Below are 13870 nucleotides of genomic sequence, written 5' to 3'. Positions count from 1 at the left end.
ATGGTAGAGAATGCATTCCTGCAGACAGCTTGAATCAGATGACTTAAGGACTACAGTGGAATACCACCATTTCAAGAGTAGAATAATAGCTTTAAGCATGTCTGGACCATGTATTAATGGCCTTAACAGGCATTATTTTGCTTAATCATCACAGCAGACCTTTAAGCTATGATTAAGGTATTATTTGGAGAAGGCAATGGCAACCCACTCCAGTACTCTTGCCTGGAAAATCCCATGGACAGAGGAGCCTGGTATGCTGCAGTCCATGGGGTCTCTAAGAGTCGGACACGACTGAGCGACTTCACTTTCACTTTTCACTTTCATGCATTGGAGGAGGAAATGGCAACCCACTCCAGTGTTCTTGCCTGGTGAATCCCAGGGATGGCGGGGCCTGGTGGGCTGCCATCTATGGGGTCGCACAGAGTCGGACATGACTGAAGCGACTTAGCAGCAACAGTAGCAGCAGCAAGGTATTATTTAGAGACAAGAAAATTGAGTCTTCAAGAGGTTAAATATTTTATAATCCAGAGTAATACATCTAACTGTTGAACTGGGATTATAAGAGTTCCAATTCTAGAACCAACATACTAACTGCTATGTTTTACTACCCTTCTGAGAAATCTTTTTGTATAGATTTCTTTTTATTGTGGTAAAGTATGCACTAACATAAAATTCACATTTTTAAGTTTACAATTCCATCAGTTCAGTCACTCAGTTGTGTCTGAGTCTTTGCAGCCCCATAGACTACAGCACGCCAGGCTTCCCTGTCCATCACCAACTCCCGGAGCTTGCTCAGACTCATGTCCATCAAGTCGGTGATGCCATCCAACCATCTCCTCTTCTGTCTTCCCCTTCTCCTCCTGCCTTCCAATCTTACCCACCATCAGGGTCTTTTCCAGTGAGTCTCTTCTTCCCATCAGGCGTCCAAAGTATTGGAGCTTCAGTTTCCACATCAGTCCTTTCAGGAATATTCAGGACTGATTTCCTTTAGGATTGACTGGTTGGATCTCCTTGCAGTCCAAGGGACTCTCAAGAGTCTTCTCTAACACCACAGTTCAAAGACATCAATTCTGTGGCACTCAGCTTTCTTTTTTATGGTCCACCTCTCCCATTTATACATGACTACTGAAAAAACCACAGCTTTGTTTAAGACAGACCTTTGTCAGCAAAATGATGTCTCTTCTTTTTAATATGCTGTCTAGGTTTGTCTGTCATAGCTTTTCTTCCAAGGAGCAAGCATCTTTTAATTTCATGGCTGTAGTCACCATCTGCAGTGAATTTTGAGCCCAAGAAAATAAAATCTGTCACTGTTTCCGTTATTTCCCCATCTATTTGCCATGAAGTGATGGGACCAGATGCCATGATCTTTGTTTTCTGAATGTTGAGCTTTAAGCCAACTTTTTCACTCTCCTCTTTCACTTTCATCAAGAGATTCTTTAGTTCCTCTTCATTTTCTGCCATAAGGGTGGTGTCATCTGCATATCTGAGGTTATTGATATTTCTCCCAGAAATCTCGATTCCAGCTTGTGCTTCATCTAGCCAGCATTTCGCATGATGGAACAACGGACTGGTTCTGAATTAGGAAAGGAGTACATCAAGGCTGTATATTGTCACACTGCTTAATTTAACTTATATGCAGAGTACATCATGCGACATGCAAGATGTCCAAAAGTTAATATTTTAAAATGTATGTTCATAATAGGTCATAGAAAACCTTAATGTTGTGTGTATACTGATATTATCTGTATACCATCATAAATAAAAAACCATAACTAATTCAAGAAGTCACTGATAATATAAGTTTCTTAGCTGATAAGAGCACTGTTTGGGCTTCATAATAGTTTTGCTAAATCCTATTTGGTCAAACTACATACACAGCTGATGTCATTAGTTCACTGTTGTAAACCATCTAATGTGAAAAGATTTACCAGATTGGTTCTTTACTCAGAGGATGGGGCAACTCTGATTAAACTCCATCTATATCTCTTTAGTGGTGCATGTGGGGTAAGTAGCTTTAGTTGTGGCTGACCCTGTGACCCCATGGACTGTAGACCACCAGGCTCCTCTGTCCATGGGATTCCCCAGGCAAGAATACTGGAGTGGGTTGCCATGCCATCCTCCAAGGGTACTTGTTTATTCTGTGAACATGGATTTCATGGTTAGAAACATCTAAAGTCACTCAGTTTCCACTCTGCAAACTAAAATAGATGGTGAAATTGATATTCTGCTCTTCATTGATCTGTCAGATATTTATTGGACATTTTTTAACCATGAATATTAAAAATAATTTTTTATAAATGAAGCTAATATTCATAGTAGCAATTCATATTAGCTTTAAATTCCAGAAAAAATGTTCCAAAAATATTTGGGCAGAGAAATCATCATTACAAAGGGGCTGTTCTATTTGTATTTCCATTACGAATTTTTGGTGTGCCTTCTGTGTGAACTATCATAGGCATTGGAGATATGATGGACTAAGACACAATACATATAAAACATACAACACATGGTGTACAGATGGCCCTTTGAACAACACAGGTGTGAACTTCACAGGTCCTCTTATACATAGTTTGGCACTAGTGACACATCTGTGGTTGGTTGTATCTGAGTGCAGAACTGCCTTATGGAAGGCCAGCTGTAAAGTTATACACGGGTTTTTGACTGCATGGAGGGTCAGCACCCCTAACCCCACATTGTTCAAGGGTCAAATGTGTGTACATATAACGTATATCCCTGCTCTCTGAGTTTAAGGTGTAATTAGACCTGGGTCAGGAAGATCCCCTGGAGAAGGGAATCCACTCCAGTATTCTTGACTGAAGAATACCATAGACAGAGGACCCTGGCAGGCTACAGTTCATGAGGTTGCAAAGAGTCAGACATGACTGAGTGACTAACACTTCTAACTTTCACTTTTTTTCAGCACACATGAAATGTATATAATAGCTTTAGAAAACTTAAAGCATACTTAAATTTTAAGAGTTCTCCGTGCAGCCTCAGAACAGATGTATATAAATAACTTAGCATGTAATTTGGGCTGTAAGGAGACTAGAGGGATGAACAAAAGGCTATGAAAAGGGGGAAGAAATTTAAGAAAATAATACAAAGCCATGTTTAAATTGATTTCTCACTACGTATGTTGTTGATTCAAATATATATGTATATGATGATTCTTTTATGTTTCTTTATCCTATGCTATTTGTTGTAAGACAAGGTGTCATTTTTTTATTTTAGACCAACAGGTGGGAGTGACAAGTGGACAGCGACAGCCTGTGACTGCCTCTCATTGTACCTCACTGGAGCTGTAGCAACCATTATCATACAGGTGTGTGACAAGGTGAACAGGTAGCGTAGGTATATATTGGTTATTTCATTGGTGTTTTGTACAGGTCTATTTATTTTGTTGAGAAAATAATAGATATTTGGATTTTTTTTTTTTTTTTTTTTGGCTGAATGGCACATGGGATCTTAGTTCCCCAACTAGAGATCAGACCTGGGCCCCTTGGCACTGAAAGTGCAGAGTCCTAACTGCTGGACCATCAGAGAATTTCCTGTTTGGACATTTTTTTGCAACCTTTTTTGGTCTTCAAGTTATAATGCCTGTTTGGGAATTTTTTATATTCTTTACAAGTTGGAAAGTTAGGCTTCTGGTGAAATCATATTAACTGTATGTCTGAAAGGTGTTTGTATGAATATGGATTTGAGAAAGGATACATATATAGGATAAATCTCTTCAGAACACTAAGAAGTATTTCTTGCCTCCTTAACCTTTTTTTAATTTGATACATTATTGCAGTAATGCCATTTGATCCATTTTATTGCATTAACAATTAGAATTTTCCTATAAGTAATTTTATGTTAATTTTTTCTCTGTGTACTTCCCTGTTTTGTAATTCCACAGAAAGCAGAATATGTGTTTTGTAGTTCTTTCTTTGGCTTTTCATAGGAAAAAAAAGGCACACCTGGGAAAATATAGTTTAGTTTTATAACTTACAAAGTATTTAGGAGAATAGAGAGCTTGTAACTGAGGGTGTATTCCTCTCTTCAACCTGGAATGGGAAAAAAAAAAGTTTTCAGTCATCCTTTTTTCTCCTCCTTTTGATAAACTTCACCTTGACTATGAAGTGTTCATGATAGAATTCATAAAACAACTGTCTTTCTCTGTTGACTCTTTTCCATGCTATTTTCTCTCTGATGTGTTCAGAGATCAAAATTACTTGGTTGGAAATTTTTCTTTCTGGCATGGAGAAATGTGGAGGGAATACCTGTTAAAAGTGTAATGTTTATAAGAAGTTGCATTTTTGAGTCTCATATTTATTCTGCTCTTAAATCACTGCAGGAAAACAATACAACATGGCCCTTACCTGTGAAAATTTTCTGCAGAGATGAAAAAGGAGAGCGTGTTGATGTTTCTAAATATTTGATTAAAAAGGGTTTGGCTTTGAGAGAAACAAGGTATAGACTGTTTTTAAAAAATAGTTGGTGATGGACGCTGCTTCTTTGCCTGTGTAAATCTTTATATCTGTGTGTGCTCAACCTAAATTGCCTCTTGTTTGTTCTTGAAAATGATTTATATATAACCTAACCCTGAGGAGTCAGCTTACAAATAAATTCACTCAAGATTGCTGAATGTTTAAATCCCTACTGACATTTTTGCTTTTATACTTTCCCCTTTGCTCTGGCGTTTACACTTTAAACCAAAGGAAAAGAGAATTACACAGTGGGTACCAAATCTGTGCTCTTTGGCCTCATTTGCTTAGACAGAAATGTTTAAACTTTATGTTAGAAATTCTGGTAAGTGTATATCAAATATATTTGTGTGAAATAGGTAGAAAATGAGTAGAATTGGGTAGCAAAACAAAAGTAATTGAACAATATTTACACGTAAAGATCCTTTCAGGTACTAAGTTTTGGATTTAAATACCTTGGTCCCAGGGGAGAAGGATCAGGCTATTAACTGTAGTAGCCCTAATTTCCTCTTTTTATCTCTTTCCTTTTAGAGGTAGAAGTAGATCAGAGTTGTAAATACATGTTCTAGGTAGCAACCATCTGCCATTCGTGGCCAGATCTCTTTTTTCATCTTAGATTATTATCTCTTACCCTACTTGGATCAGGACCCCAATCTTAATGAAATGAAAAGAGAATGAGAAATCAGAAATAGTACAGAACCCAAGGTATTTGGCCAATGTAGTAGATGCTGACTGGCAAGCAGCCAGGCTCTGCAGCTAGTCTTGTGTTCACTGACTACAGGCTAACACAGTTCCTTGCTGCAGGAAATGATAAAGTGAAAAGTGCTGGGCAAGTTAATATTACCAACAGTATCTGCCACTAATTTAACGTTCTTTTCTACTTTTCAGCAGTAAAACTACTATCTCAAGGCTGGGGATGTTTGTTGAGAAATTATGTAACTGTTTTATCAGTGCTCATTTCCTTTTAGAAGAAAGTACAGGAAAATGGAAAAAACAAAAATCTATAATTTTTCTAACATAATGTCTATTTCCTTCTAGGATATTTTTATAGGCTTTTTTAATTGGAAGAGAATAACAGGAAGTAAAACAATTATCAGTGAATATAGCATGTTACCACTAATACTTAATATCTGAATAATATGAGAAAACTGTTTTTAAGGGACTTATTATCTTAATATTGTTTTACGAATGTTGTTAACTTGCCACATGTATTGATCTGTCTTTGGGCTAAATTAAAATCAACTTGAAGCTGTTGTATTTCCCAGTAACAACTAATTAATTGTGGTATTTGAGATATACTTAATAGAAGATTTTAAGAGAGAATAGCATGTAAATGTCAGATGGTAATTTAATGCATTTAAGTGAAATTCAATTGCTTTATTCTCAACAAGCTCATTCATAATTTAAAGTAATTCTCATTACAACTTAAACTATGCTCATTTTTATGTAGCAAATTATACTAGGATATCCTAAACTAGAGCAAAATGTTTTCTTTACATTTCAAGTATATTTGAATGATTCTTTTTATATTGTTTTCCCAGAATATTTTTATTTGCTCATGGTTGGATATATTATTATTTTTTGCATGTTACAGAATTAATAAATTAGATAACAGCCATTCATTATCCCAGAAGTCTCTGGAAATCCCCCAGGAACAAGGAGAATCAGTGGTTACTAAATGTATTAAGATTAACTCTGACCCTGACAAGAAAGCTGCTGTTGGTATCAGTGAACCCAAGGTGACTGAATTTAGGGAGAAAATTCTAGAGCCAAGAACCACTGGATGCTATAAACCACCAGCTATTCCTAACCAGAAAGTATTTGAGGCAGTAGTCAGCTGCATTGGTGATGATGGAACTGTATTTGTGGTACCTAAATTATTAGGTAAGAACTTTCACTTTATATAGGATTCTTCTGTAAAAGTAGTTGCTTTTACCAGTAGGGAATTCTCTAGTAAGATCCACATGGATTGAAATACCTTGGGCAGATATTTAACCTTTCTGAACCTTATTTTCATTCACTGAGTTATTGTGAGGATTAAATGCAGTAATGCACAAAAAGTGCTTTACACAATGCCCAGCACATGAAAATCATTTAATGAGACATTGGGTATGGATAAACGTTGGGCCTAAGATGAGCATGGAGGTGGTTCCCTTAAACAAGATTGTAGGCTAAGAAAAAAGAATACAAAAGTTCAAATTCATTTAGGATGAGAAAAGAAATCACAGTCAATGACTAGAGATTCAGGGCCATTTGAGATTCAGGTGGTCCCTGAAACCTCTTTAGACTTATGTGCTCACACTTCTTTCTACAACCTGATTGTGTCCAGAACACTCAGTAACTCACAGCAACTTTAGCTTTCACAGGACTTAAACTCTGTTAGCTTCATAGTAAGTCCACCTATGGAGAGAGGTATGGGGGCTATGAATTTGTTGAAATTTTTTGTCTCATTTGTTAAAGTCCTGAATATTGTTTTTTAATTTGAGAACCAGACTAAATCTGTGTAATTGGCAATTCTAAAAGTGAGTAGTGTTTCAGACCTCTAGCAATAGTACTTAACCCAGAAACTTTCTTGATGTGTACAAATAATCATAGGTAGAACTGGTTGCCAGATGCCTTCCATCCAATCCCCTGATACTGATAGTGTGGGTTAGCACTATTACACCTAGTTTATAGAAGAACAGACTGAGAGTTGGTTTTTTTTTTTTTTTTTAGCCACCCTGGATTGTATGGGGGATCTTAATTCCCCAGCCAAGGATTGAACCCATGCCCCCTACATTGGAAGGGCAGAGTCTTAACTGCTGGACCACCAGGGAAGCCCCTCCCCCAGACTGAGGCTTATGTTTAAGAACTCACAGCTAAAGTGGTTGAACCGTTACAGGAACTGACACCAGAGCTTATCCTTTCTGGTATAAGTTATGGGGATATATATTTATTGTGGAAATAATGAGCCAGTTAATTGGAAGTAGCAGTAATAGAATTTTAATTTTATATCTGCAGTATTACGCTGTATCTAGGCATCAAATAACATATAACTTGTGTTCTGTTTCACTTAGGTGTGCTGTCAAAATGATGTTAACTTAAAGCACTAGTTGTTTTATATTAGAGCTATCTGGTATATGTTTAAGAGTTTTATGGATTTTTGCACTTCCAAAATAATGCTTGCACTTATAACCAGAGATCAGAATAATAATTTACATGTTGTTAGTCAGTAGTATGGAGAAGGCAATGGCACCCCACTCCAGTACTCTTGCCTGGAAAACTCCGAGGATGGAGGAGCCTGGTATGCTGCAGTCCATGGGGTCGCTAGGAGTCAGATGCGACCGAGCGACTTCACTTTCACTTTTCACTTTCATGCATTGGAGAAGGAAATGGCAACCCACTCCAATGTTCTTGCCTGGAGAATCCTGGGGATGGGGGAGCCTGGTGGGCTGCCATCTTTGGGGTTCTCACAGAGTTGGACACGACTGAAGTGACTTAGCAGCAGCAGTAGCAGTCAGTAGTATGTTTTGAAACATAGAGAAGTTACTGACTGAGTTAGATTTGTATTAAAGTTCTATTATGTAGGGACTGATTTTAATTCCTTTTATCTAAGTGGTAAAGTGGGACTTCCCTGGTGGCTCAGATGGTAAAGAATCTGCCTGCAATGTGGAAGACCCAGGTTTGATCCCTGGGTCCGAGAGATCCCCTGGAGAAGGAACTTGGCAACCCACTCCAGTATTCTGGCCAGGAGAATCCCATGGATGGAGGAGCCTGGCAGGCTATAGTCCATGGGATCATAATGAGTCGGACACAACTGAGGGACTAATATACACATATGTGGTAAAGTAACTGAATTTTGATGATGACTTCATTTGAGAATGGTAGGGAATTTTTCCTAAATGCTTTCTATTTTTAATAATTTCTTCAGAATTTGAACTAATAAAAATGATGGATGAAATTCAGAGTAATTTAAAGTGCCTTGGTCTTTTGGAACCTTATTTCTGGAAGAAGGGAGAAGCTTGTGCAGTAAGGGGATCAGATACGATGTGGTATCGAGGCAAGGTAATGGAAGTCATCGGCAGCACTATCAGGGTGAGTCTGAAATTCTTTTGTGACTATTTGAAGGCTAAATGCTATAATATTAAATGGTCTTTTAAGTGGAAAGACATGAAATTGTGATTAAAACATCTTTTATTGAGTTCATTCGTGTAGGCGAATCAGTTAAATACATTATATATTTACTTGTAATGAGGATTTCTTTTTTTTATTTTCAAGTATATTTATTAACCTGAATAATAAAAAAAATTTCCTGATAAGAATTTTGCCACTAATATTTTAATGGTCATTAAAATTTAATTATTTATAATTGTCAGCCTTATTTGTGTACATGGTATTAAGTCAAACAACTTGTTTTCCAGTATTTTGTATATCTCCTTAGCAAATTTGTTTATGGGACTCCTAATTTACCCTTTAATATTAAGGGTTAATTTACCTTTCCAAACTACTAAGAATAGTACTTGAGTTTCATCCAGAATCTTCAGAAAGAGCTGCATACAGGTGACCCTTAAACACACTGAGGATGGGGGCTCCAACATTTTGTGTAGTCAATTTGAGTATAATTTATTCCATTCTCCCATATCCACAATTCTGTGTCACAGATTTAACCAGCTGTTGATCGTGTATTGATAGCACTGTAGTAGGTTTTTATTGGAAAAAATCCATGTGTAAATGGACCTTCATAGTTGTCTTATTCCAAACCTGTGTTGTCCAAGAGTCAGTTGTACTTTGAAAAAAAAGTGTATGTAAAAATCTAGATGAAAATGCCTCTACTTACGTTGTACTTACCAAGTATAGCAATGAAATCAAGAGACATTTGGCCTGTAAAGATTTTGGTTTTAGGAGGGGTGGAAAAATTAAGAAGAAAAGTCTTTTGTTAATACTTGTACAGGAGATTATTATCTATTTGATGATGATACCTGATAGTACATAGCACTTTAGGTTTCTAAGCTTTTTTTCACATGTCTGTGTTGGTTTATATTTTATTGTTTACTTCTAACTATCATAGATGTAGATTATTATTCCCATTTTACCAGTAACATAATTTATTTTTATGTTCAGTGATGTTCCCGAAGTCAACCTGTCAGTGAGTGGTGGTGCTGGAATTCATATCTAAGTCTCTGATTCCTAAATTTCTGATCTAAGTCTTGTGCTTTATATGCTGGAATACAAACTTTACATGTTTTTAATAGAATTTAAATGGTTTCAAATTTTGGGTTAGTATTTAGGTGTTGATGCATGGATACTTACAGATGCATGTGTTTATAAGCAGATAAGTCCATTTTTCACATACATTTGAATTGTTCAGATAACCCTTTTCTTTAATATAAAAGTAACTTGAAATTCAGTTTTAATTGTTATCATTGTTACATTGATAACAAAAATTCATTGTTATCATGAATTTTACATATATGGAATCCAAATAAACAAGATAGTGGTGAACTGTATTTTTCTCATACTTTCTAATATCTTTTTAAAATTTATTTTAAAATATTTTGATACTGTAATCTTTTAAGGTTATTCTCTGATCCACATTAAAAAATAAACATTACAACATACCCATGCACTTAGCCTAATTACCTATAATGTACTCAGATATTTTTTTACTCAATTCTGTTTCAGTTTTTATATTTTTTTTATTTAGAGAATACTTTATTACCTTCTGTAATCAAACCCATGTAGATAAGACCTTATATATTTAATATAGTGCATTACCCATGTACAAATGGAAAAAATTATATTTAATGTTTCTAGACCAATATGGCTATTAATTTCTGTACAATGCCAACCCAACACAGTACAACTGGGATACTTTTTCCAAAGTTGACAGCACAGCCAAAGTCTCCAAAAATTCAAATTATATTTATTTATTTATATAAAAAGACCAATAGCAGTATGTTATGCATCAATAACAGCAACAGCTTTTCAAAGTTCTGCAATCATCTGAACAAAATTATAGAGACATCTAGCACACTCCATTAAAAAAAAAAGGTAAAAAAACAAAACCTCAGAAAACAACAAAGTTCTGTTACTGTTGTGGTACCTGGCACCATTTTTTAAAATTATGTTTCTCAGTCATCATCTGGAAAGAAAACATTCGAGAATAACATCATTAAAAACAGATCTGATAAAGCATAGTCACTACTACATATCATAAAGCAGCTACAAGATATTTTACATTCCCAGAGGTTTGATACAGTACTGTCCTACATCTGTGATACTAGAGGATATAATTTAAAAGGCATTATTTGAGACTTGATTCTGCTTTTCTAGCAGAGGGCCCAAATGATGGTTATGACACAGCTCTCGTACAGAAATACACCTTCTTAGATAGGATTTCCTTTCTTTAGTGGCATAGTTCTAGGTACTCACTGCTCTTCATGAACATCAGCTAAAAATTGATTAAAAAGATAAAACACAACCATTGGATTCATACAAAGATGACTGAGGAGAGGCAAGCAGGACTCAACTCAAGTAGTAACCAGCTCCATCATATCTGAATGGTTAAGAGTGTCATGGAAGAAAGGAGATGGCAAGTACCACTTCAAAGCTTTGGGCCACAACCAAAACACAGCATCATTTCAAACAGAAGCAGTAGACAGACACTGCCCATTTGGATATGTTCAAGGATGTTGCTGTCACTGTTTCATCATCTGCTCACTCATCCAGGAAGAAGGGGAGATCAGTTACTATTTCAGTTTTTTTTTAATGCTAATTACCTTGGGCTTTCTTGAGCCCAATTAAACAGTGATACATTAATTTCAGTATGTTGGGGTAACAGAAATAACTTATTGACATCCCTTATTCTTGAAACAATTTAGAAATTGAAGTGTGAAAATGAAAGCATTTAAAAAATGGGTTGTTGAGGACTTCTCATTTCTGGTTCCACATTTAAGGAGTTTTGAAGTTGCCACACCATCCTATCAACAACTAAAAAGCTGAACAAACTGAAAAACCTCTTTGAGCGATCAGAGATGGAGTACACTTTGAAATATGCCAGAGCATTCTGTTCTCCTTAATAAGGCCTGCACTCAGGAGAAAGTAGTTCATCAGGGGCTATTATCAGAGGCAAGTGGACATGGGGGAAAGGAAATTACCCAATTCTAGTTAACTCTAGACTTCCACACAGGAAGACCCAACTCCAGCCCACTATGTCCATCATCTCCTACTTAAGGAGGGGAGAACAGAAGACTGAGAAACACTTGTAAAGTTCATAGTTTGACATCATATGCTCAGTGAAAGACTTAAGACCTAATCGTAAGACTATAGAACAGTTCCCCTTCTCCCGCACCTTCCTGCCATGTTACTGAAGGCCTTTTACACAGAACATGTCCAGCCATCAGGAAAAAATACTGAACAGCATGTTATTGGCATAAAAACAGATGTATAGATCAGTGGAATAGAATAGACAGCCTAAAAATTAAACCACATATGGACAATTAATTTATGATAAAGCCAAGAATACACATTGGGGATAGGACAGTCTCTTCAATAAATGGTATTGGAAAAACTGAACGGCGACATGCAAAAGAATTAAACTTGACCATTATCTTAAACAATACACAAAAATTAACTCAAAATAGATTATAAAGACTTGAACATAAGACCTGAAGCCAATAAAACTCCTAAAAGAAAACATAGGCAATAAGTTCCTTAAGGTCTTGGTGATAATTTTTTGAAGACATCAAAAGTAAAGGCAACAAAAAAATTAGCAAGGTGGGCATCAGACTAAAAACTTTCTGAACAGCAAAGGAAACCATCAACAAAATGAAAAGGCAACCTACTGTATAGAATAAAATATTTTTTATGTTTTTTTTGTAATAATAAATCTGTTTTATTGTATTTTTTAACTTTACAATATTGTATTGGTTAACCCTCCTCCCTCCTCCCTCCCTGCACCATCCCTCTGGGTCGTCCCAGTGCACCAGCCCCAAGCATCCAGTATCATGCATCGAACTTGGACTGGCGACTTGTTTCATATATGATATTATACATGTTTCAGTGCCATTCTCCCAAATCATCCCACCCTCTCCCTAAAGGGTTGATATCCAAAATATATAAAGAACTCATAAAACTCAAGTCCAGAAATAAAACCACTTAATGGTCAATCCATGACAAAGGAGGCAAAAATATACAATGGAGAAAAGACAGTCTCTTCAATAAATGGTGCTGGGAGAACCAAACTGTAAAAGAATGAAATTAGAACATTCCCTAACATCATATACAAAAATAAACTCAACGTGGTTTATAGACCTAAGAGTAAGACTGGATACTATAGAACTCCTAGGGGAGAACCTAGGCCAAACACTATGGTGTAAATTGTAGCAATATTTTTTTGGATCTGTCACCTAAAACAAAGGTACTAAAAGCAAAAATAAACAAATGGAACCTAATGAAACTTAAAAACTTTTGCACAGTGAAGGAACCATTGACAAAAGAAAAAGACAATGTACTGAATGGAAGAAAATACTTGCAAATGATCTGACTGATAAGGAATTAATAGCTAATGTATATAAACAACTCATAGGACTTAACATTTAAAAAAATGGAAAATATTACAACATTGTAAATCTATACCCCAATAAAAATGAAAACAACCTGGTTTTAGTGAATTGATAGCAACCACTGTGGAAAACAGTATGGAAGACTCTCTAAAAATTAAGAAAAGATCTACTATGTTGTTGTTTAGTCACTGAGTTGTGTCCAACTCTTTTGTGACCCCATGATCAGTAGCAGTAGCCCACCAGGTTCCTCTGTCCATGGGATTTTTCCAGGTAAGAATATTGAAGTGAGTTGCCATTTCCTTTACTAGTGGATCTTCCCAACCTAGGGATTGAACCTGGGTTTCCTGTACTGCAGGTGAATTCTTGACCACTGAGCCTCCTGAGACACCTCTGGAACTACTATATGATCCAACTCTATCCAAAGAAAACAGGAATATTAATGTGAAAATATAGTATGCTCTCCTGTGTTTATTACAGCATTACTTACGATAGCCAGGATATGGAAGCAACCAAAGTGTCCATTGATGGATGAATGGATGAAGAGATCGATGTGTATATATAGAATGGAATGTTAGTCATAAAAAAGAAGAAAATTTTGTGATTTGTGGCAAAATGGATGGACCTTAAAGGCATTATGCTAAGTGAAATAAGACAGGGAAAGACAAATACTTAAGAATCTCACTTTTATGTGGAATCTAAAAGATGACAAAAATTGAGCTCATGGATATGGAGAATAGATTGGTGGTTGTCAGTGACAGGATGGGCAAAATGAGTGAAGGGGGTTAAAAAGTACAAACTTCTAACTATAAAGTAATTCATGGAGGTGTATAGCATGGTGACTATAACTAATAATCATGTACA

The 13870-nt window shown here is 36.1% G+C and overlaps 1 protein-coding gene across 3 annotated transcripts in view; it reads left to right on the top strand.

The window, feature by feature from the left end:
* Positions 1–13870, top strand: part of RNF17 (ring finger protein 17) — a 110776-nt gene that overhangs the window by 74389 nt on the left and 22517 nt on the right. For all 3 annotated transcript variants that reach the window (XM_061435025.1, XM_061435026.1, XM_061435027.1), the window contains 4 exons: positions 3232–3322; positions 4337–4452; positions 6061–6350; positions 8377–8540. In XM_061435025.1, coding sequence (XP_061291009.1) covers positions 3232–3322; positions 4337–4452; positions 6061–6350; positions 8377–8540 — 661 coding nt within the window. The remainder of the gene's footprint in view (positions 1–3231; positions 3323–4336; positions 4453–6060; positions 6351–8376; positions 8541–13870) is intronic.

Source organism: Bos javanicus, chromosome 12, assembly GCF_032452875.1.
Source record: "Bos javanicus breed banteng chromosome 12, ARS-OSU_banteng_1.0, whole genome shotgun sequence".
Taxonomy (NCBI): Eukaryota; Metazoa; Chordata; class Mammalia; order Artiodactyla; family Bovidae; genus Bos; species Bos javanicus.
This window is presented reverse-complemented; position numbering and strand designations above follow the sequence as displayed.